This window comes from Natrix helvetica (assembly GCF_964273705.1).
Source record: "Natrix helvetica genome assembly, chromosome: 4".
NCBI lineage: Eukaryota > Metazoa > Chordata > Lepidosauria > Squamata > Natricidae > Natrix > Natrix helvetica.
In genome coordinates, this window is record NC_138550.1 from 97,225,495 (window position 1) to 97,251,215 (window position 25,721).

Here is a 25,721-nt window from a genome sequence, read left to right on the forward strand (position 1 = left end):
TTTTAGGAACTAATTAGCCAAATGACCCCGGTGGCTCTTAGCATGGATCCATTAGTTGCCACAAGAAACCCTGCCCACATAGAGTTCCGAAGGAAAAATAATTTTTGCCTTCCTCTATGTTCTTTCCAAATAGAACGTTCACTTTAATCTATGAACATTGCCCCATTACAGAAAAAAGCGATTATATTTTAGAATATGAAATATTTCTCCTTTCTATTAAATTTGCAAATGTCATGTTATCAAGACATTTGTCCTATAGTCAAGAGGTAAGAATTCTTGAAACAAGAATTATTGATAGAAATCCCCTTCGTACATTCTAGCACAGGGGTGTCTAAGTTGCGTCCTCACAGCACAGCAGCATCACGGGGAGCATTGGGTATTTCCCCCCCCTTTTGCTAAACGCGGCGTGGGCGAGGCCAGCGCATGACACACCCGTCCCGCAGCCTGCAAATTTGACAGCTCAGTTCTAGCAGAAGCATGAAGACTGAACTGTATCTAAAGAACTATGCTTCCCATAAAGCAGTGGTTCTCAATCTGTGGGTCGGGACCCTTTGGGGATCGAACGACCCTTTCACAGGGGTCGCTAAAACCATCGGAAAATACATATTTTCGATGGTCTTAGGAACCGAGATACCAATTTTATGGTTGGGGGCCACCACAACATGAGGAACTGTATTAAAGGGTTGCGGCATTAGGAAGGTTGAGAACCACTGCCATAAAGACTTCCTTGCCCTCCTGCCTCATTTTTCCACATCTTTCTACTTAGCAATTCCTAAACATCCAGATTTGACCAGAAGAACACCAGTAAAAATTCTAGAAAAGCATGTCATCTATTTTCACTGTGCCTAACAATGTGTCAATAGCTCTAAGGAAAAACTCCTGCACCGTGTCCCTGGCTGTCCATGAGCCACCTGACTTTGACATGTTAACCAGTTCCTTGGACAAAAGAACCTGGAGGTCACTGAGCGTACCAAGAATGCATTCAGCACAGCTTTCCCAATGGACCAACTCCCTGTGAGAGGCCACATCTCCATGGCAGCAGATTCTCTTTAATATTACACCCCCACTGCTTCTTCATACCGGGACCATCTGCTCACTTCACTCTCTTGTACATATGCCAGCAGCCAATTTACAACAACCCTGACAAGATTGTTGTTAATTTATGTGAAGGACTCCTCCTGGGATTTCTACCAGAATGATAGCCATGCTTGATGTGATCTCTGAATGTATGGGTGTGTCTGCCAATGCATATATGCGCGTGCACAACAGTGAACATTTACAAAGCAGACTTAGTTAAGTTTGGATGTATTAAATGTAGAAGAAATTAATGATGAGCAATACTGATCAGAATCATGTTTCAGTCCCTTAAGCCAAATGAAAACAGATTGAATTGGGAAATCTGAAGGGTCGACAACTCTACTTGGAGACGAGAGCTGTTTTCTGTTTTCTCAACCCTCTATTGAAATAGCAAATGGACATCTCATTTTGAAGGCTTCTTCTTCCAAGACATTAAAACTGAAAAAAATCATTTTAGGCAATTTTAGCATGAATTTACGGGTGTAAAGAAATAATAGGCTATTTGCAATAGGTTGGCATCAATGAAAAAATTGTTCCCAATTCAAATACATAGAGCTTTCAAAGGATGGATTTTTCTCTCAAATAGAGCACCCCCCCCCCCAAAAAGCAAAAACAACTCCTGTAAAAACATTGCAATTGCCCTTTGATGCTCTTTTTTTAAAAAAACTTAGTTAATTAAATACAAATTTATTGAGTAGCAAGTTTACCTATTCTATAACCTTAGCTTTGGAAGTTGTACGAAACAGCCAAAGTTCAAATATAACCTTGTGTATTATTATGTATCGTTGCTTAACTTTAGGTACAATATTTCCAGTCTCAAGTTCTTTACTTTAAAAGGAGCATAAATATGAATAGTTTTCACTAGCTGTCATAATCACGAATCCATCAAGGACTTTTAAGGTGAAGATATAGAGACCTAAACAACTAAAGTTAAGGTGGAACCTTCTGGGGATGCAAAATAACAGGAGTCATGAGATGATGTCAGGGATTTTCTGATGAAATAACCAAGAGCCAGCTACAAAAAGAAAAAAAGAAAAAGAAAAAAAAAAGCAGTGTTTCTAAGGTGCTCCAAATGAAAAGTTTTGTTAATGTGATTCTTAAGTATCTCCAAGAAGCCTGGCTCAAATCTGTTGCATGCTTCTGCGAACTATCTATATTATTGCCCGAAGTACTTTCCTGGCAGTGAAGTATCCTCACTTTTTTGGATTGGCCCCAGTGACTGAGGCTGCTTCCTTAACCTCCCCTAGATAAAAGGACTATAACAGTCTTCAGAACTGGGCTGCAACTTTTATCTTTCCAACCTCTTGGCTTTGCTGCATTTTCAAGTGATCCTTAGCTTTGTTTCTGACCTGGATCACTTAGCTCCAATTCTTAAGTCCAATTCCTTCCAGCTGGTACCTATCATTCAATTTTATTGAGGTTGCCAGTGGACAAAGGTCATATTGCTCCGTGTCTCCAAATAGCCTGTTGTAGCTAGGTCTATTGCCCTGTTAATCTTCCATTTCATCTGCTACTCGGGGTAGTTGGGAGAGAGGATAGACGATTGGTCTCAGACTGTATTACCTATGTAGTATAATTAATACAATACAATACAATACAATACAATACAATAGTAGAGTTGGAAGGGACCTTGGAGGTTTTCTAGTCCAACCCCCTGCCTAGGCAGGAAACCCCATACCGTTTCAGACAGATGACTATCCAACATCTTCTTAAAGACTTCCAGTGTTGGGGCATTCACAACTTCTGGAGGCAAGCTGTTCCACTGATTAATTGTTCTAACTGTCAGGAAGTTTCTCCTCAGTTCGAAGTTGCTTCTCTCCTTGATTAGTTTCCACCCATTGCTTCTTGTTCTACCCTCAGGTGCTTTGGAGAATAGTTTGACTCCCTCTTCTTTGTGGCAACCCCTGAGATATTGGAACACCGCTATCATGTCTCCCTAGTCCTTCTTTCTCTTAAGCTAGACATACCCAGTTCCTGCAACCGTTCTTCATATGTTTTAGACTCCAGTCCCCTAATCATCTTTGTTGCTCTTCTCTGCACTCTTTCTAGAGTCTCCACATCTTTTTTACATCGTGGTGACCAGAAATGAATGCAGTATTCCAAGTGTGGCCTTACCAAGTAACCTCGTCCTTCCATTTTCTATCTTTACCTCTCCTCTATGTTTTACCCTGCTCCTACAGATCCTGATTACAGGTAGTCCTGAACGTACGACCACAACCGAGCCCAACATTTATGTCGCTACATGAGAAATTTGTTAGGTGAGTTTTGCCCCATTTTACGACTTTTCTTGCCACAGCTGTTAAGGGAATTCCTGCAGTTGTTAAATGAGTACCCTGGTTGTTAAGTGAATCTAGCTTCTCCGTTGACTTTGCTTGTCAGAAGGTCACAAAAGGGGATCACATGACCCTCTGCAACTGTCATAAATGTCAGTCAGTCATCAAGTAAACCACACGACCACAGGGATGCTGCAATGGTCGTAACAGTGAAAAATGGTTCTAAGTCACTTTTTTCGGTGCCATTGTAACTTCAAATGGTCACTAGGTGAACTGTTGTAAGTTGAGCACCTGTTGTAACTGTTGTAAGTTGAGGACCTCCATTCACAAGTTTTTAGAATTTCTTAGGGTGAGTTCTTTCCATGAGTTTTTGTGTGCTTTCCCCTGTGCCTGCATGTATGCCAATAGGCTCCTTACCATACATTTTGCAAACAGCATTTTATTAAGCTTATGTATGTGCACTTACAGGAACTTTTAAATTGGTATGTAAATAGCAGGAAGATGCCATAAAGCGCAAGCCAGCTCACTCACTTTTATATTTCCAGCTTTCTCGTTTGATGACAGTTCAACTCACTATGTTACTCTTGAAAAATGTTGATCTGGCCTTAAGTTACTTTACCTTATCACATCAGAATTACTGCAATAGATTCCATACAAGGTTACTTTTGAAAAGCATTAAAGCATTAAAAACCCACACTTATCCTAGTTACATGCAGGATCGCATCCTGCCCCATGCATCCCTACGACCAATCCGCTCACACAGAGAGGGACTTCTCCGGGTGCCGTCCACTAAACAGTGTCGGGGGGCGACACCCAGGAGCAGAGCCTTCTCTGTGATGGGCCCAACCCTGTGGAATGACCTCCCCCGTGACATCAGGATTATTTCCGATCTCCGCTCCTTCCGTGTACAGCTGAAGACCCACCTCTTTCAATTATCTGGCCTGGCTCAACCGTAAATTTTTTCTTATTCCTCCTGACAGTCCTTTTAAATTTTTTAAATTTTAAATTTTAAATTGTATTATAATTGGGGTATTTTAACGGTGATTTTTAACTGTCTAATGTGATGTAACTTGTTACCTCCTCCGTGCATGTATGTCCTTGTATATATGTATGTTTATGTGTTTGTATATATGTTTTATGTTTTATATGTTCTATTGTACGCCGCCCCGAGTCCTATCTGGAAAGGGAGCGGCTAATAAATTCAAATTTATTATTATTATTATTATTAATGTTGCCGCCCATTCGCTAGTAGAAGTTACGGATAGAGGCAAGTGATTCCATAACAAAGCAGCTGCACTAACTTCTATTTTATTTCTGACATTAAAGTGCTGGTGATGAGCTTGAATAATTTATGGTCAGACTTTGAAAAGACTGTCTTCTTCTATCTGAACCTGTGCATCTATTAATATTGTCCTGTCCCAACAATCCCAAGAGCCATTCAGAACATTTTTTAAAAAAAAAGATCCTTTTGTTTTGCTTTTTTAAATGACAGTTCAGGAACTATTTTTCAAAACTAATCTACCTTACATCCTTATTAACAAATTCTTTCTAGACATTTCCACGACTACATTTTGTATTTTAAATATTTGTATTGCTGCTGTGCTTTTCTGCTGTCTATGGTGTCTAGATGTCTATGTTTTAAAGCCTGACAAAGGGACCTCTGATAATAGGGGTAGTGCATCCTCTCTTGATCTTTTTGATTCTTCTGAAGCAGCTTCCAGATTTTGGGGGTGGTGGTGGATGGCAATGTATTGCACTAGTTCTTCTCCTTCCTTCAGAGTCAGTTCGAGTTGTGTTGACTGGCAGGAGAGGAGAGACATCCAACCCCAAGCCCCTGTTTTGTGGGGTTCCCGAGGGCCTAGTGTTGAATCCGTAGTGAGGAGACTGAGGCAGTGGTCAGCTCAACGTAGTTTATTAGGAACAGGCTAACTGACAACGGACAAAACGCGATCCGGCTGACAGCTATTTATACTTACAGCTGTCAGCCGGTAGAACCAATAGGAAACCTTAAATTCTCCCGCCGGCTGGAGCGCGCGCCTTGGCCAATCAGAGGGCTTCCTCCGAACGCCCTCTGCTGGCCAGGCTCCTCAGTACTCAACACCCCTTTCCCCCGGATTGCGCATGCGTAATCTTCCAAATATCTTGGTCGTCTGCGCACGCGCTGGGAACGCCTTGGCATAGTTGGTGTGGCGTTCGAGGAGGAAGGAGTGTCGGCTCCGCCCGTGTGACGAGGCCCTGGAGGAGCGGCCGCTACAGGCCCAACCCTAGGAGATGGATGCGTCAGAACAGGTAAGGAACCAAACGCACCGGGGGCAACCTGCGCCGACTCGGAGCTAGAGTTTTTTGTGCAGTTGGGCCGGCAGGCGGCGTTGTTAGGGCCTGGCTGTTTCTGTCCGCTGGTTGCAATTCCGGGAACTTCTGCCGGTCGTCGCCGCAACAGGTCTACATGGCGCCTCCAAGATCTCCCATCGTTGAGGAGGACCCTGTAAGAGCAGGGCCCTGTTACATCTGAGATCTTTCCAGGCACCCATTTGGGTTCCCCCGCATAATTCCGGGCGAAAACTTCCTCCCCCACTAGAAAAGATCTCGGGGAGGTGGGAGGGTGAAAGGGGGGGGAAGAACAGAGGGGATGCAGACGGTCTAAAGTAGACCTGAGGCGGCGACCCATGAGTAGCTCGGAGGGGGCTTTGCCCGTGGATGAACAAGGGGTGGTGTGTTGGGTACGGAGATACGTGTGAATGCGGTCTGGCCAAGGTAGTGCTGCCATACGGGCAAAGGCATCTTTTGCAGAACGGACCGCACGTTCCGCCAGGCCATTGCTGGCCGGGTGATATGGTGATATTGGGGCATGGCGGATGCCCAGGGAGGTGAGGAAAGAAAAGAATTCGGAGGAGGCGAATTGGGGCCCGTTATCGGAAACGATAACATCGGGCAGCCCATGGGTTGTAAACAGGGAATTGAGAACGCGGATAGTGGCCGCGGAGGTGGTAGAGGTCATGGGGAATAGCTCAACCCATTTGGACCATGCATCTACCACAACTAGGAAGGAATGGCCATCAATGGGACCCATGAAGTCGACGTGCAATCGACTCCATGGGCCTAAAGGTTGTTCCCACTCGCGGGGAGGTGCAGTGGGGGGGGCAGCCTGCACTCGCTGGCAGGCAGAACAAACTTGGACGTAGGAAGCGATGTCCGCATCCATAGACGGCCACCAGACATATCCGCGGCCAAGGGCCTTCATTCGGACAATGCCTGGGTGGCCGTCATGGAGGCGAGACAGCACAGAGGCGCGCATGGACGAGGGAATTACAACGCGGGTGCCCCAGAGGAGGCAATCCTGCATTACTGAAAGTTCGTAACGGCGGCGGAAAAACGGTAGGAGGAGGGGGTCTGTAGAGTAAGCTGCCCATCCTCGAGTTACGGCGGCCATAACTCGGATAATGACAGGGTCGGTAGCAGACGCCGCAGCTATGTCCGAGACGGACATAGGAAGGGACAAGTCATCAATTAGGGAGACTTGAATAGTAGGAGCCGGGTCAAGAATGGGCACTGGCAAGGGGCAGCGGCTCAAAGCGTCTGCGTGGGATATATGGCCGCCAGGGCGATAGGCAAGAGTATAGGAATAGGCAGAAAGGAATTCAAGCCACCTTAACATGCGCGGGGAGAGGATGGGAGGAGTGGGGCGATCCCCGGCAATGATACCTAGAAGGGGCTTGTGATCCGTAATGAGGGAGAAGTGACGTCCGTATAGGTAGTGATGGAAGCGCTTTACTCCCGCAACGGCAGCCAGCGCCTCCTTATCAAGCTGGCTGTAATTGCGCTCAGGCCTTGATAAGGTGCGGGAGTAAAACGCTATGGGACGCTCCGAGCCATCAGGAAAGGAATGGCTAAGAACAGCGCCCACCCCAAAAGGAGAGGCGTCACAAACTAAAGTTAAGGGAAGGGACTCGTCATACTGGGCGAGGACTGGAGGAGTGGTGAGGGATTGCTTGACAGCCGCGAGCGCCTGCGCTTCGCGGCTGCTCCAGCTCCAAGGGACTTTGGAGTCCAAGAGGCGGTGAAGGGGTTCGGCTAGGGAAGCTTTGTGGGGAATGAAAGAAGCATAAAAATTTAGAAGCCCCAGGAAAGCCTGTAGCTCTGCTTTAGATTGGGGTGGGGGGGCAGCTAGGATGGCGTTAAGTTTATGTGGATCGGGGTGGATGCCCGCGGCATCGATGCGGTAACCTAGGAAGGTTACAGCAGAGACCCCCAGTTGGCATTTTTCGGGCTTTAAGTGGAGTCCCGCAGCGCGGAAGCGCTGGAGGACAACGCGCAGCGTCTGAACGAGGCTCGCAGTGTCGGGGGCTGCAATCAAGACATCATCGAAGTACGGGGTGACTCCGGGAATGGCATGGAGCAGGCGCTCCATTAATCCTTGGAAAATTCCCGGGGCCACGCTGACTCCGAATTGCAGCCTTCGACATTTGAAAGCCCCGCGGTGGGTTACTATGGTTTGCGCAAGCGCGGTGGGCTCGTCAACGGGCAGCTGCTGATACGCCTGCGCGAGGTCTAATTTTGCGAAAATGCGCCCATTGCCTAGTGTGTGCAGAACATGCTGCACCACGGGCACAGGATAGGGATGCGCTTGTAGGGCTTTATTTAATGTAGATTTAAAGTCCGCGCAGATCCTCACGGATCCGTCGGACTTAAGGGGGACTACTATTGGAGTTTCCCATGGAGAAAAATCCACGGGTTCCAATATGCCTTGGCGGAGAAGCTTATCTAGTTCCGCGTCCACCTTGGCTTTAAGAGCCAGCGGCAGACGGCGAGCCTTCAAGCGTATGGGGGCTACAGAAGGGTCGAGGTTCAGGGAAATGGGGGAACCTGTATAGCAACCCAGGGAGGGGCTGAAAACGTCAGCGAATTCAGTTAGGAGAGAAGAGGGAGAATTAGAAGAGGGAAGAGGAGAGGGAAGTAAGGAATGCACCCCCGCTATAGAGAGCCCTAGTGCCCTAAACCAATCTAAGCCTAGCAAAGAGGATAGAGGGTTTTTTACTATGAGGAGCGGGAGCCTGGCGTGGCGGGAACCATAGGCAACTTTAAATCTGCCACAACCCAGCAATTCAATGGAGTTCCCCTGGTAGTCACGTAAGCGACAGTCTGGGGGCGATAGGCTAGATCGTTGGATTTTAGGTAGCAAAGAGTGAAATGTGTCCCATGACATTATGGACCTAGCCGATCCCGTGTCCACCTCCATGGATGTTGTCACTCCCTCTAAGGTAATTGGAATGTGCAGCTTACCTCGGCCCTCCGCAGAGGAAGAGGCCGAGTCCACCAGCCATTCAGGGAAAGCAGCGGCCGGGTCGCCAACGGTGAGGGAGTTTTGGCGACGGCCAGGGAAATTGGCTGGATTTCGGGGAGTGTGAGGGGGTTGTTGCGCGGGTCTTCTGTCAGGAGGCGCGGAGCGGCACACGGCAGCCAGGTGGCCCTTTCGGCCGCAATTGTGGCAAAGAGCTTGACGGAATCGGCATTGTGATCGTTGGTGGCGGCCGCCACAACTCAGGCATTGACGTCCGTCTCTGGTGGTGAGCGACTGGAGTCGGTCGACGGCCTGATCGACTTCATTTTGAAAAGTACATGCTGTCGAATGCGCGTATGAGGCGGTGGAAGGCGCGTATGGGGAAGGCGGTACATAGGCAGCGTGAGGGTGCTGGCTGAGGTGGCTGAAATCTGGGGTGGATTGGTCAGCCATTTCATAGGCTCTGGCATCATCGACCGCGATTTTTAGAGTCAGTTCTGGTCGTGCGAGAATGCGGCGATGTAGTTTTACATCGCGGAGCCCATAGATAAACTGCTCCAGCAGCGCCTCTTCTAGGTCGCTGAACTCGCACAGACTCGCCTCAGCCCGAAGAGCAGCGACGTACTGGGCAATGGTTTGGCCCTCTTTCTGGATGCAACGTCGAAAGTACTGTCGGCGGGCGAAACGGGACGGCGCGGGCTCGTAATGATGCTTGAGGCGAGTCATCAGGTCTTCCCACGGCAGCGAATTCGCTGGTTCTGGGGCAGCTAGAGCCCTAGCAGTGGCGAACATCTCCGCGCCGCAGTAGTTTAGGAAGATGCCGCGTTTTCTCTCCTGAGAGAGGTTTATGAGGTCATGGGCTATGAGGAAGCAGTCGAATCTCTCTAGAAACGCTTCCCAAGCCTCAGCCTCTGGCCTGAAAGGCGAAAAAGCGGCAGAGGTAGCCATTGGTGGCACGACGAAGGGGTCCGTGTCGCCCGTCCTCGTCGCCAGTGTTGAATCCGTAGTGAGGAGACTGAGGCAGTGGTCAGCTCAACGTAGTTTATTAGGAACAGGCTAACTGACAACGGACAAAACGCGATCCGGCTGACAGCTATTTATACTTACAGCTGTCAGCCGGTAGAACCAATAGGAAACCTTAAATTCTCCCGCCGGCTGGAGCGCGCGCCTTGGCCAATCAGAGGGCTTCCTCCGAACGCCCTCTGCTGGCCAGGCTCCTCAGTACTCAACATCTTCTCCTTCCTTCAGAGTCAGTTCGAGTTGTGTTGACTGGCAGGAGAGGAGAGACATCCAACCCCAAGCCCCTGTTTTGTGGGGTTCCCGAGGGCCTAGTTCTCTTCTATTTAACATCTACATGCCGCTGCTGGGTGAAATATCATCAATATGCTGATGCTACAGAGCTTTATATCTCCACCCGAGGCCACCTGAGCAATGTTGTGGTTGTCCTGTGCCATGCGTAGAAGCTTAGGGGCCTGGATGAGGTATAATGTGTGTCAATTCAACCCAAACAAAAATGAATAATTTTGGTCTTTTGGGTCTTCTGGTAACAAGGTTCCATCTCTGGTGGAATGAGACAATCTGGAAACTGTCCCAGACAAACCTGGTGTACAATTTGAGAATCAAGCTGGACTCATAGATCCTGTTGAAAGACCGGGTGGCAGCCATGACTAGGAGGACCTTCTGGTTTATGCACCAGTGGCAGCCATGACTAGGAGGACCTTCTGGTTATGCACCACTTGCACCCATCCCTGGACCGAGAGTCTTTGATGACAGCCACTCATGTTCTTGTGATTTCTCATCTGGATTACTACAACACACTGTATACGGGTTGCCCTTAAAAAAATATTTGAAAGCTTCAGCCAGTATAAAAAATGGTTGCACAAGTTGTAAATGGTATTGGATATTCAATACATGTATGTTGAATGTACTCAACACCACTACTGTGTGAGCTATTTATTGCCAGTGTGTTTCCAGTGCAATTCAAGGTGCTGGTTATTACCTTTAAAGCCCTTCATGGGTTACTGGAGGGACATTTTTCTCCTAGCTGTTTCTACCTTTCCAATTCAATTCGGCAGGTTGGCATATTATGGGTCCTGCCAGTCAAGGCATGTCATCTGGCAAGGACTAGGAGACATGCCTTCTATGCCATAGCCCTGCCCTTGGAACATTCTCCTTTCAGAGATTAGGATTACTCCAACCCTATTGACCTTTCATATGGTTATGAAGACCTGATAACCTGCCCTGATCTGGGGCCCCGAGGGTGTGATGGGCCTTGTATTTTCACTATATTAACTTCTGTAGTGATAGTTTTACTCAGTGGCCATATATATTTATTCTGTATTGCTTTTTGTTGCATCATCATTATTATTATTATTATTATTATTATTATTATTATTATTATTATTATTATTATTATTATTATTATTATTATTATTGCATCAACAGAATTGTATCACAGTGGCCAGTTGTTTCACCCGATTTGACATTGATTACTAGTCAGGCCCCACCCAGGGGCCTAGGACGTCATAACATATTTTCGCAATATACGTGCAGATCCAAGCAGTGCAGCTTTTTGCATTTGACTGATGGTGATTTTGTCAAATTTTAACTGTTTTAAATGTAATTCCAGTGCTTTTGGAATAGCTCCCAGTGTGCCGATTACCACTGGAATTACCACTGCTGGTTTGTGCCATAATCGTTGAATTTCAATTTTTAGGTCCTGGTATTTCACGATTTTTTCATGTTCCTTCTCTTTGACCCTGCTATCACCTGGTATTGCGATGTCTATGATTGTAACCTTATTTTTCTCAATCAGTGTGGTGTCTGGTGTGTTATGCATCAGTATTTTGTCCGTTTTTATATTATTATTATTATTATTATTATTATTATTATTATTATTATTATTATTATTATTATTATTATTATTAGTTATGATGTGATGTCCAGAGTCATTTATTGAGATGGCAGCTATAGAAATTAAATAAATAAATAAGGATAGGTAAACACAGATGGAGGGCTTTTAGTGCTTTCCCCCCTTTCTCTAGATTATAATAATTTTAAAATAAAAAAAATAAACTTCAAATATATATGATACAATATAATATAATAATAATTCTTCCTTTTGAAAAGAAAAATTGCATAACACATTTTTGGCCTTAATCATAAAGCCATGATCTTAATGGGTATATCTGAATAATAAGAATAGGAAATGCTCTTGTGTGCCTCTTGTGTAATATAGTACTTAAGAAAAAACTTGTCAGACCCTTTCAAATGGAAACAGTTTTTACAATAGAATAGAATAGCAGAATTGGAAGGGACCTTGGAGGTCTTCTAGTCCAACCCCCCGCCTAGGCAGGAAATCCTACAACACTTCAGACAAATGGCTATCCAACATCTTCTTAAAGACTTCCAGTGTTGGGGCATTCACAACTTCTGGAGGCAAGCTGTTCCACTGATTAATTGTTCTAACTGTCAGGAAGTTTCTTCCCAGTTCAAAGTTGCTTCTCTCCTTGATTAGTTTCCACCCATTGCTTCTTGTTCTACACTCAGGTGCTTTGGAAAATAGTTTGACTTTCTCTTCTTTGTGGCAACCCCTGAGATATTGGAACACTACTATCATGTCTCCCCTAGTCCTTCTTTTCATTAAACTAAACACACCCAGTTCCTGTAACCGTTCTTCATAAGTCCATATGTTGTTTTTTTGCTCTTTCTTTTGCTCTTCAACACTAACAATAAAATGAAGAACATGGGAAAGGGAATAATGGGCCCTTCCACACCATCCGAGTTTCCATTTTCCATAGAAATCCTTTAAATCCAAAATCTGTTCACATCTACTCTCACTAACCTTAAAATGCAGGGAACAACACTGCACAGGCAAGAAAGGTGTTAGGTGCCAAATCCACAGTGGGGGGACAAAGGATCACGCTGAACCACTGCAGTATTTCAAGAAAGACTAATTTTGCTATGGGTTTTTCAACTAGTGCAACAAAGCCAACCATAACTAAATTCCGTTCCAGATTGCATACAAGATCAGGCATGGAGATGGATCTGAACTGTCCAACCCCCCCCCCCCCTTTATAGAAGTGCCTAATAGAGGGGTATGTGGATAGCAAGCACGCGGGATTTATTAGAGTACTGCAAAGGAATATATCCCATGTATTTCGTAGCCCATGACAATATCCTGCAATTTGCTAATCACTAAGAGAAAAAGCAGGTGCTGCAGCCTTGAATTCTGTCTGAACTTCGATATTTTACAACAGTATGACCGAAGTGAAGAAAAAGCTCTCAGGTGTATTGATTAGTTTTAAATCGTGTGGTTAGTCATACCTTCTCTCTTAAATCCCCTTGGCACCAAACCAATTGTCTCTACTTCAGGTACTTCGTCTTCTTCTGCATTGGAAACATTGGGTGGGACAGCCCTTCTTCCACTCAAACCAGGAGGAGTTTTCTTAGTTGGTTCCAACATTGTAGCTATCTCACTGATGCCTCCTCTACATCAAGGAAGCAAAGAGGAAAAAAGTTAATGCAAACAAGCCATCGCTACACTAAGCTGATCATGCTATTGCGGGGGGGGGGGAGTAGAAAAATAGATACAATACAATAGCAGAGTTGGAAGGGACCTTTGAGATCTTCTAGTCCAACCCCCTGCCTAGGCAGGAAACCCTATACCGTTTCAGACAAATAGCTATCCAACATCTTAAAGACTTCCAGTGTTGGGGCATTCACAACTTCTGGAGGCAAGCTGTTCCACTGATTAATTGTTCTAACTGTCAGGAAATTTCTCCTCAGTTCCAAGTTGCTTCTCTCCTTGATTAGTTTCCACCCATTGCTTCTTGTTCTACACTCAGGTGCCTTGGAGAATGCAAGCTAATGTCACAAAAATATCCCAATACATTTCTTACATAGATATATGACAAAAAATCTAAGAAAAGAACATTGTCAATTTCCTAATAATATCCAGAATTTATTTATATTTATTTATATTTGGTGCTTCTAGACCGCCCCCTCTCCCAGAAGGGACTCGGGGTGGTGTACAGTCCATAGAGAATATCACAAAATACAATAAAAAGTTAAATATGTACAGTTTGGAGGAGGTTAAAATGCAATTAATATTCCATTTTTTTAAAAAAAAAAAGTATGCAACTTTACAATAAAAAAAAACCTAAGCATGCTGTCTCTTTGGTCCTATACAAACTACCAGAAAAAAATGTACATGATACTCATTGGATTTCACAACTCCTTCGGTCAATTCTGGTATGTATATTGAGGCTTCCTGAAAATGCTTTCAACAATTTATTACAGCTTGCTCATAAAATATGTTCTCCAGGCTCAACTGTTCCCAAGCAACAGTTTAAGCAATCATGCAAAATATTTTTTTCAGTAATTAATAGACTATGCAATCAATCAATTATTAGAATGAATTCTAAGGAATATACCTTGTCTTAGAAGTTGTGTGTCTTGTTTCTGCTCAGTTTCACAAATAGAGCAAGCTCTATCCAAATGTAGGCTTGAGCAAATGCTATATATGGTCTCTTCTACCCCCACCACGCCCTTCCTCCATCCCCTCCCTTCATGCCTGCAACATGACAGTCATCATAAAACAAGAGGAGAGTTGTCTCTGCTCGTCTCCTCTATTTTTAAAAATATTTTTATTGAACGTTTAAATAGCAATAATAAGAACTCATGCAAACTAAAAGAGAAATAAGAAAAATGAAAGAAAAAGGTAAACGTGCAATAGGAAAAAGTAGAGAGGAAAGTAGGAAAAAGAAAAAAAATATTAAAAGTGACTTGTGATACTCTTCACAGCAGTTATAAGTACTATTATATTTTAACCTTTCTCTATAAAGTTACACCATGTCTCTCTTCTTTCTACAATCTATCCTAAGCATAACACTATCAATGAAAAGTTCACTTTTTTAAAAAAAAATTACAGAAAAAATCCATAAGAAATTTCCAGCCACCAATAAATATAGATATTGTCCTTTCTCTAATCAAAGAAATTAGTTTGTCATCTCAGTAAGCCGTGTCAATTTTATCAACCATTCCTCCATGTTAGCTGGTGCCGAATCTTTCCACCTTTGTGCATTTAATAATCTTGCCACCGTACAGTAACGCTATATTGAAATAAATGTTCATGCCTTTTTTCTATCTGTTTAATTCATCAACCCTAAATGAAAAAGTTATGGATTCAATTGAATATTAATCTGTTCCACTTCTCTTATTAGCTTTTCTCCATCTGATTCTCATTTGAGAAGCAAATTAATACTAATCGTTTAAAGGGCTATATAGAGACTGAAAGATGGAAAATATAACGACACTGGAATATAATTATAAACTATAATAAACAATAGGCTTTCTCAGCCTTTAGAACAGTCTGCATATCTGTACTGGACATGCAACATAAATATCATAAGATGATCCCAAACAAGATTATGAAAATACGAAAGTGTTTTTAATTCAAATCAGAACTGGATTCAGAGAAAGAGTTCAAAGAGGCAACTACAGATATGAGACAACGGATGGAGTCTGAAATATATATTTTAAACAGCTCTTGGAAATTCAACTAAACCTCTCTTTTAATCAAATGGGTGTAAAAGTCATATAGTACAGTATTTGCATTTAAAGATGCATTTTACATGCAAAACTTTTTGACCTCCCACTGTTTTGACAGATGATAAAGATCGTGGCTTTGCATATGGCAGTCTCTAAGTTTTGCCTAGTGTTTCCTTTGATCCTTTTGGTGTCACATACAGATTTAAAAAATCTAGGCTTTTAAATATCTGATGACCAATTTCCTCTACCTTGGTAGGAAGTTGAGAGAAAATGCTATAATACAGCTGTCTCTAAATCTTCTCAGTTCACAGACAGCAAGATTAGAAAACAAAGGTCAACAGAATCTATTTCCTTTTTTTTATTATTTTATTTTCTTTCCCCTCATATTGGCTACAACAAGAAAATAATCAGCTAGTTTTCCAAACTCTCCAGCACTAGGTATTTGGAAGTTTATATTATTAAGGTGACCAACTTTTTTACAATGAAAAGGAGGACAAAACACGTTCTATTGTCCAAAATGCTAAGGTGACCAACTTTTTTACAATGAAAAGGAGGACAAATAAATTGGGAAAAATATATCGTAAATAAAAGAAATATTTTATTCATTGCAACAATAATACACTAAAATATGATATATATCTATAATAAAAACATTTGCAACATTTTATATTGTAATTATGCTTACATGCCTGTTAATTATTATTTAAATGAGTACTTTTCCATTTAATTAATATTTTTTGTCAATGTATCATCTTCTAACAATATATTGGAAATATCTGAACAAGAAATATCCTTCATATTGAATTTTACGGCAAGTGCTGCAGCTAGAGTATCAACATTCAATCTTGATTTCTCACTTGTCGAAAAATCATTGGCAATTGAAAAAAACTCTTTCAACTGCTACATTAGTTCCAGGGCAGCACAACGTAAATTGAACAAGGATAAATAAACGTTTACATGGAATATGTTCATTTTTGAAATGGCTGAAAATATCCACCCATCTTTTATCAATTTCAATGTGTTGATTTTCCCATTGTATTAATTTTTCAGTATTTAAATATACATTCAGTCTTCTAATTTCTTCAAAGAGACAATTGTTGTCTATTTTAATGTCTAGCATTTCTTTAGATAAAAATTCAACACAAGATTCAATATCTGTTCAATATACTTGCGATGAAGTAAAAAAAACACCATTAAAAACTGTTTAATAAAATATGTCACATAACGCGCAACAGATTAGCCTTCAAATATCAAAAAGGAGGACATGTAGGAGGACACTTTTCGAGGGAGGACAGAACTTACAAAAGAAGGACTGTCCTCCCTAAAGGAGGACGGTTGGTCACCTTAATATTATCCTGCAAAGATTTTTTGAAGACCAAGACCATAATGGCTCACTGAAACAATAGCAATGAAGATGCCATTTTAACTCTAGGGGTATCCAAAGGAGGGAAGCCAATATGAAGAAGTCTCCCCCTAGTTTCTGATGTTGATATTCTTTAGGGGCAGAGACTACAACAAGTCAGAAATGGTCAACTTCAGTTGCTTCACTAGATAAACCAGTTCATCAAATCAATTCCATAGTATGTTTATGATTATCTTGATTGAGATTGGCTGCAACATCATATTCTTGCAAGTCTGCCTATGTTGCACCTCCTCCTCGTCTTATAGTTCAGTGAATTAGGAAGGTGTCTATTTGACTGATTTCTGAACATCATTTGGATGTTCTGAACTTTAGCAATAGCGCTTAGATTTACCCTGTTTTCCCAAAAATAAGACCTCCCCGGATAATAAGCCCAATCGGGCTTTTTAGCGCATGTGCTAAAATAAGCCCTCCCCCGAAAATATTGCAACACAGCAGCAACCATGAGGTGACCATGCTCGCCACCTCCTACACCTCAAAAATAATAAGACCTCCCCGAAAATAAGGCCAAGCACTTATTTCGGCCCTCAAAAGAAAATAAGACCCTGTCTTATTTCCGGGGAAACATTGTATATACCGCTTCATAGTGTTTTACAGCACTATCTAAGCAGTTTACAAAGTGAGAAAATTGCCCCCAACAATCTGGGTCCTCATTTTATGACCTTAGAAGAATGGAATGCTGAGTCAACTTTGAGCCGGTCAGAATCGAACTCCTGACAGTGAAATGCAGAGTTGGCCTCCAAATATGCATTCTAGCCACTGTGCCACCATGGCTCTTTAGGCCCTGTCTTCTTCTTTAGTCTGTAAAGAAGACAAATGAAAAGTGTCCAGATCGTTTGTTTCTATTTCAGGCCTATCATCTTCTCAAAAACCTGAAAACTGGTGTGATAGCTGTCTCAATGGACAGATATTGTCCTTGTCAAGGCAGGAAGACCATCCTCTCTAAAAGATGCCCTAATCACTACCTATATTCAACCTTCTGTTATCTCCCTGACAGCTTTTATCAGCCAAGCAGGGCTGGAATTCAAAACACATAAGGCAAAGTTATGCAGAGAAAGTACCCTTTCCTTAGCATTCACAGGCTTGGACTTCTCCTAGATTTAGCCTCAGTTGTTTTTACTAGACTAATCCAGCTAATGTCTAGCTCTAAATATGTATAAAGGATTTTGTCTTCCAGATTCTTCCAATGCTCCAAGCAGGGACGTGCGGTCAGGGGAGGCAGGGGAGGCAGAGCCTCACCGCTCTCATCATGAAAAGAAAAAAAAGGGAAAAGGGAAAAGGCACAAGTGGTCCGATTCCCTGCCTTCCTGAATCAACATGAAGGGGACCGCGGAGCGCACTCTGCCAGCTCGCACTCTGCGGTCCCCTTCATGTTGACTCAGGAAGGCGGGGAATGGGACCACGTGTGCAGGAGGCTGAGGCTGCCTCAGCCTCCTGCACACGTCGTCCCATTCTCCACCTTCCTGATGACATCACCAGCCTCACCAGCCATAAACCTCACTGCACATCACTGGCTCCAAGTTATCTGTAACCAATCTCCTACCGCATTTTTCAGGATGCAAGTGTTCAGATCACCATAAGTGATAAGCAAACCACAATTGTTGTATTGCTGCCTTGCCACTTATACCATCATAGAAGAAACTCAGATCTGAGCTCTTTCACATAGGAACTCTTTGTTCTGCACTAGCATAATTTCACTTTTACTGCTAACTACCCACAAAATAAATGTGCAACTAAATAGGCATGATAGGTGCCATTTTTGTTTACAGTGGATGACGGTAAGTTTCCATAATGTTCAATAGAAGTCCAAAAAAGTGCTCAGACTCCCTTATAGTAGCTTTTCCAAATCTAAGATGTTCTAGAATGATAAATTTGAACTATGATTCCATTTTCCCCGTAGCCTGGCCATTTGGGATATTCTGGATGCACGAGGATTTGAGGAAGGCTGGTTTGGGAAATGATATGTATGACTTCCTGATGTTGTCTAATATTCAGAACTGTATTTACAATCTTTACCAAAACAACTGGAAAGCAGAAATTGACTCCATAAGTCAAGGTAGGTATCTTCATTCCAAGATCTAAACTTGGAACTTCATCATTTGATCAGTTAACTGACAGCAGATTGCAGATGATGTATTACTTGTAATTTGAGAGGATGCTAGCATATATTTGGTGAAAAAGATATAATAAACCCATTCCTGTGCTTTTAAATAGGAAGGAACCAAGAGAAATGTATATTCATATCGGTTATCGGCCCAATGTAGTTGGCTTCACACAAACACACAGAAATCAAAGCATAGAATTCTCACAATGAACACAAACCAGTTCAAATGGATTCTATGACTTTAATAAAAGGAGTCTAACATGGGGGTCTGGTTTAAATGGTTGTTACCAGAGGGGATGATGGTCTTCTGGGAGGGAAATAGGATCAGAATTAATACAATTCAAGAGGCGGAAGCCTTTATTAAAAAGAATCTCCCCCCCCCCAGGGGAGGAACTTAGTGGGAGTAGGGAAAAGGATAGCAAGACGTAAGACAAGGAGGGGGGGGGCGCTGAGGCCCTCCCAAGAGGCAGGGAAGAAGAAGCAATATTGAAAAGGCTTAGATCACAAAAATGAATGTATTTGGAATAATTGTAATTGTTGATACTACAAAAGTAACAGAGAAAAAATAGTAGAGCACATGTTTGATAATAATGGTTAAATTTGTTCTGATGCTTTCTTTTATATTTTAGTTCTAAGATTGTTAAATTTGTGGGTTTCTAGGGGAGACTCTCGCCACCAGTATGGAAGCTGCAAAAAAATTTCTTGTACACCCTTTTACCCTTCCCTATATATTTCAAAACCAATAAAAATTTTGCAATAAAAAAAATAAAATAAAAATAAAAGGAGTCTAAAAATCACAGCACTATTGCATCTATAGGGGAATCTGAATTAGTCAACATTAGATAATTAAATGGGGTGACACCACAACAAAAGTCATTAGCAAACTGCCTTCCTCTGATGATACTTTACAATTACATATCTCATTTTTTGGCTCGCTGCCTTCACCACAAACTGTTTTCCTACACTTGCAATAACACTTAATGAGATTAATTCTGTCCTTACAGAAGAAAGAATGTTGTCAAGATGAATACTAAATCCCATTGCGTGGTTTGACTGTAATGGTAAGATATTTATCCTCTTTCTCACATGTTTTTAAATGAATCCCCATTTCAACTTATGGAAACATTTCCAAACAATTATGTCATCAAATCTAAGAATTGCATATTACATTAAAGTGGACTTTATAAATTAATCAATAAGTTCTGCTATGTTTGCTAGCAAACCTATAACAACAAATACAATCAATACTTGCTTAGGGAATAGCATTTCCACAGTATTTTAAGAGTTATTAATTGATGAGATCAGAATATTAGTTATGAAGGTCTTCATTGGTTTCATACCCGCTATTGTTAGCCTCAGAAATGTGATGAATTTAATTCTGCAACTTGCTGCTAATAAATCTCCACTTTAGAATGGCCTATCTGGTCATCATTGTTCAATTTTTTTGATTTCATCAAATTAATAGGATAAACAGAGGTCAGGTTGGTTCCTGAAATGGCTCAGCAATGATGCACCTGCTTTCCATTAGGTACAGAAGTATTACTCTATAGCTGTCTCAGATTTGTATTCATTAATAAATAAGGCTATTTAGTGAGATTTCTGCACCTCTCTGCAGATGATGGAAACCATAAACCGGTCTATCCAGAGAGCAGGTGACTGTGAAAGGCTAGTCCATTCAGAGAACAAGAAGTTGGGGAAGGCTGAATTAAGTTGGCAAAAGTAGCAGAACTTCCTCAACCACAAATTGTTATTTATTTATTCTTTCATTTATTTAATTTCTATAGCTGCCCATCTAAATCCGATTGACTCTGACTTCGCTGCTGGCAAAGTCCTTTAGCAGAATTGTCTGAAAAAGATTGTGGGGAAACCCACATCTAGTATGTATCAGAACCTATTTTCTAGTGTTTGATGAAACCCAAGATCTGATTTGAATGTTTTAGGTTCAAATGCAACATGGTTTGATCCAAACTAATTGTAGATACAATTTGATATGGCCCAAGCTTCAAATACAAGGTATAATCTAGCACCTTTAGTGCCTGTTTTATGCTTTGGATGACCAGAATCAAAACACCCTTAAATATTTGAACTAGAGAGCTTCAAGAGTTTCATTACAGAATCTCATATATTTTTATAACAGCTTCCTTGCACTTAAGGCTAGGATAAGAGAGTAATGTGGAAAAGAGAACCCGTCAGCAACCAAATCACCCAAAGACAGCTTTGAGAGATGTTCTGGTGATGTAATACAGAAAGTATTGCACTCCCACTAAAAAGCAGCAATTGTAAACAATAAAAACTTTCTACAATTGATTCTAGAATGTTAGCATCTTCTAGGAATTAGATACTATAGAGCAGTCGTGTCAAACTCAATTGTGTCACCTGATGTATCACGATGTATCATGACATTTTTTGCCTTTGCAGAGCTGGGGTGGGGGTGGCCTGCGTGTGACGCATCTGGCCCATGGGCCGCCAGTTTGACACCCCTGCATAGAGTATATGCTTTTGCAGCACATAAAGGGGAAAAAACCCCTCTAAAATGGTATGTACTATACTATTACTGTTTCTGTAATGCTCACACAAAGAAATCAAGAACTATTATCTACACAAGACAGAAATAAGAGGTAATCAAAACAATTTTAATAAGGGATGGGAAGAATTAAAGGGTACAAAAGTAGAGTTTAAAGAACTGTTGACATGCTGAACATTGAAACCTAGCAAGGATTATGATATAGGTCAGACAAACAAGCGGCGAACCAAGGAAAAATAAATATAAAAGGGTGTGGATTGTGGATTTGGAGAAAACTAAAGGATTATACAAGAAAAAACAAACAAGATCAAAAGGGAGCAGCATAATAAACTGTTCTTTTCTATCTCTTTCCCCATTAAGTAAATCTACAAAACTAGGAAAAAATAAACAAAGCAGTGAAGCCTTCCAGAAGCAGGATTTGCCAAAGTAGTGAAACTCATTGACTCACTATTCCGAAATACTGAAAGCCCACTATATTGAAAGTAAGTAAGTAAATATTTAATATGGTCAAAGACCAGCAATACACATTAGTTTTTACAATATGTTAAAAAGTACTGACATTAAGATATAATTAAAAAGTATTGACATTAAAAGTGGAAAATAACATACACGTTCTCAGATTGTTCGGGTCACTCCCTGGTTTACCTGGGTGCAATGCTGTTAAGTATAGGAGTAAATACAATGGTCCAAAGATTGTTAGAGATATGTCCAAATAATTGGTACAAGATGACGACTATACTTCTGTAGCCAATTTTTTTCTTATGGACATTGCAGCAGCACAGAACTTTGCCACTGCATACATGGTAACCGGGTTAGTGTCCTGGAGGAGAAAGCCTAGATAAAAATTGTATGCCCTCACTATATTGAAAGCTTTGTTCGTATATGGGAGGAGGACTGTTTGAGACTTGACAAATCCAAATTACTTTTTGCAGTTTGTCTCTTACATGAACCTGAGTATATATTTCACTGGAAAAGATGTTCTGTTTACAGCCCTCTCTAATCAGTGTGCAGAGTCAGCATTTTGCCCCCAACAATCTGGATCCTCATTTTACCAACCTCAGAAGGATGGAAGGCTGAGTTAACCTTGAGTCTGGTGAGATTTGAACTGCTGGAATGAGCAGTGAGTTAGCTTGCAGAACTGCATTCTCACCACTGCGCGGCCACCACGCCACCACCAAGTTAGGAAATCATTCAAATTGAATTCATAAATGGATTGTTACATGGACACAACCATGTAGGGTGTTTTGCAGAGACAATTTTCTTTGATTTGGTTAACAATCTGGCACTGATCTTCCATTCAAACACCAAGCCTAGATGACATTTAGTTTAGAAGAAGGCCCCAGTGAGGGACTACTTTAACATGGTTGTGCAGCTTGTTTGGTCAGAGAAGGGTAACAGTTATTGTAGAGACCTGGACAGATTTCATCAGAGGAGTGTCTCTTCCATAAACAATACAGTAAAGAAACCCATATCGGATCAATCATCACCTTTTTTTTTTTTTTTTTTTCAAAAAAGTTTTATTGGTTTTTTAAAAACATTTATGTGGAAAAGGGGTAGGTGGAATTACAAATTTTGGCAGTTGCAACTGTGGCAGACGCCCCCTCCCTCCAAACTCCTAGGTTACATCAAAATAACAAATCTTAATATATAATCATAAAAAGTCAGCATCTTAATTCTAGAAAAAATAATTTTCAATCAATTTATATAATTATAATATATAGTCTAGTTATAAATTCATATTTACTTTCGGTCTGTTTATAACATTGTGATTTCCTTATTTATTTTTGTGATCTGAGTTTTCTTGGTGTTGCCCCTTCACCCCCCGCTGGCAGAGCTCCGGCCCCTCCCGTGTCCTGTATGACCGTTGTAGTATCTTCTGTTTTTTCTAGGTTGGCTTTGTTTTTTTCCATAAAGGCCTGTGCCTCTATGGGTGTATTAATTCTGATTCTTGTCTCCTCCCAGAATATTAGCATACCTTCAGGCATCAACCATCTAAACCACACCCCCTTCTGGTATAATTTATTCGCCAATTGCGAATAATTTTTCCTTTTTTCCCTAATTTTTTTGGGAATCTGCTTTAGAATGGTTATCTCCCTATCACAGTATGTCAATGTTTGCCCCCTTTGCACACCCAGTATTTCATCTCTTGTGGTTTTCCTAAGAAATTTAATGTGAACCTCTCTGGGTACATTATGTGTTCTGGCATATGCTGAATTCACTCTATAAGCTAGGTCTATCTCCCAATCCATCTGCTGTTTATCTTTGTGTAGGTATTCAGCTAAAATATTAGTCATAATGTCCCTTATGTTTTCCCCATCTGCTTCTATTACATTTTGGAATCTAAGATAAAAGGACATTCTCTCAAACTCTATTTTCATTTGTTGGATGTCAAGTTCTTTGTTCCCCTTCTGTAAAGCCTCTACCCCCCCCCTCGCCTCCGCCACCCCACCCTCCACAAGGTCCAGTCTCTGTGAGTTCTTAAAGATTTGGGCTTGGTTCTGTTTGATTTCATCTTTCATTTCCCTTAACTGTTTCTTAATTTCCTCCTGGCCCTGTAGAATTTGTTGAAGCATTTGTTGAAAGTCTATCTCTGTAGTCTTGGGTTGCATCAGTTCTGTTATCTTTGACTGTGTAGCTGGGCTAGACGTTGCAGACGTTGGGGCAGAAGTAGCAAATCCAGGCTTTCCAGGAGGTGGTCTTTTTGGAGGCATGGTTTTTAAAGCAAGGAAGTCTGTCAAAATAGAGACTGGGCAGCTGGAGAAGTAGAGCAGGCAGGCGAATCCAGAAGGCAGAGGATCCAAACAGATGGGGATTTCTTTAGTCAGTCTAGCAGTAGATGAAAGTTTTTTCCCCAAAGAGTTCAAAGAAGAACAATCCACAAAAGATTCCTCTGGGTGGCTCGGAGACAAAGACCGGAAGCCTGAATTTTAGAGGTGGAGTCAGGTTTCACAGTTCATGAAGACAACGGAAGTGTGCCATCTTGCCCTGCCAGCTTTGGGCTCAGAGGCATAATAAAGTTTTAAAAATTCAAAAAGTTCTCAGTTCACCCATAAATTCTGGAGCTAAGTCCGATGAAAGTCACTTTTAAAAGGGTGAGGCATCATTAGTTGGCTCTCCCCCCTCCTCCTTCCCCTGAGGGCGAAAGCAAAATCTTCTCAAGCCGCTTGTCCAAGGGAGGGGGGGAAATCCCCCTCCCTCTAGCCGCACCTCTGGCAAAAGTCCGAAAGTTTAACTTTTTTTCTTAAAAAGATGCTGAAGGGTCCATAAATTTAAGATAGAGGGAATGGAGAAGGGCAGCCTCTCACCACATTGCCGCTGCTTCGTTCAATAGCGCGTTCTCCGATCGGCATGGGGCGAGGCGCGCGCACACGGGCGCCCTCCGATACTGCTCCCCGGTGCCTAGAACGAAGCGGAGGAGCCCCCGCCAGCCGACGCCGACGCCAGGACCCTCCGCGAGCCGTTCCCTCGGCAGGACACCTCTCCGGGGCGTCCTGTGCCCCCCCAGAAGCGGGGGAAGCCCACCGGGAGAGCGGGAGCAGGCAAAGGCTTGCCTGTCGCCGTAGCCGCCGGAACCGGAAGTGGATCAATCATCACCTTGATCAACAATGTCTGTGCTATGTGTTGGACTTCCTGGATAGATGAGCTACAGAATTTGGTTTTCCCTTCTTGTGAAACAACAGAGGGATGGCTGTAGTCTGCAGCTATCAAGGTTGATCTAGGACAGGGGTGTCAAACTCTATTTCATTGAGGGCCACATCAGGTGGGCCCGGGTAGGCATGAACAGGGTGGGCAAGGGACCCCTCGACATCACTCAGGTCGGAGGCACCTGTGCTGGCCCGAGAGCCCTGTCAGTGAAAACAGGCTCTTGAGCTCCGTTTTCAGCTGGGAGGGCCTCCTGCAAACATCTACCAGTGAAAATGGAGCTCAGGAGGGCCGCGAGCTCTGTTTTTATTGGCAGAGGGTTGCAGGAAGCCATCGCAGCCAAAAATGGAACTCAGGAGCTTGTTTTCTTTGGCAAAGGCACCTTGGGCCAGTCTTTTGCTGTTTCTAAGGTGGCTCCACAGGCCAGATTTAAGCACCCCATAGGCCAGATCTGGCCCCCAGGTCTTGAGTTTGACACCCCGGATCAAGGAGAAGAAATGGAGAACCTACAACATCTCTAAGGGTGGCAGCTTACTCATTGCCAGAAAAGAGGAAGTCCAAAGTAGTATCTACTCTTCTGTCTTCTGTTCTCAGGTTATATTCTTAAGGTTATTACTTTTAAAGTAGATCTTCCTGGTTTTAATTTTAAAATAGGCCAGATAACATCCTACTGAAGATTCATAAAATTCACAGTACAATAAAATATGATCTATCATTTCAAGAGCAATACTATTACAGGGCAAAATCTTTGAGACATGGGGATTTTTTGAAATCTACCATATAGCATATTTGATGGCAACACCTTTAATCTGGTTTTTGAAAAGGCACCAGTGGTGGGTTTCTACCGGATC

The 25,721-nt window shown here is 42.4% G+C and overlaps 1 protein-coding gene and 1 long non-coding RNA gene across 3 annotated transcripts in view; both read right to left on the reverse strand.

The window, feature by feature from the left end:
* The window catches only part of F13A1 (coagulation factor XIII A chain), a 129,232-nt gene extending 115,087 nt beyond the window's left edge, over positions 1-14,145 (reverse strand). For both annotated transcript variants that reach the window (XR_014175241.1, XM_081951380.1), the window contains exons 1-2: positions 14,064-14,145; positions 12,955-13,118 (exon numbers count right to left, since the gene is read on the reverse strand). Coding sequence is in view for 1 of the 2 variants with exons in the window: in XM_081951380.1 (XP_081807506.1) it covers positions 12,955-13,093 (139 nt within the window). In the remaining variant the exon portion in view is untranslated. The remainder of the gene's footprint in view (positions 1-12,954; positions 13,119-14,063) is intronic.
* LOC309391197 overlaps positions 1-24,259 on the reverse strand; it is a 330,437-nt gene extending 306,178 nt beyond the window's left edge. Inside the window, exon 1 of the long non-coding RNA XR_014175242.1 lies at positions 23,678-24,259. This is a non-coding gene — a long non-coding RNA (uncharacterized lncRNA). The remainder of the gene's footprint in view (positions 1-23,677) is intronic.
* Between the last annotated feature and the right edge of the window lie 1,462 nt (positions 24,260-25,721).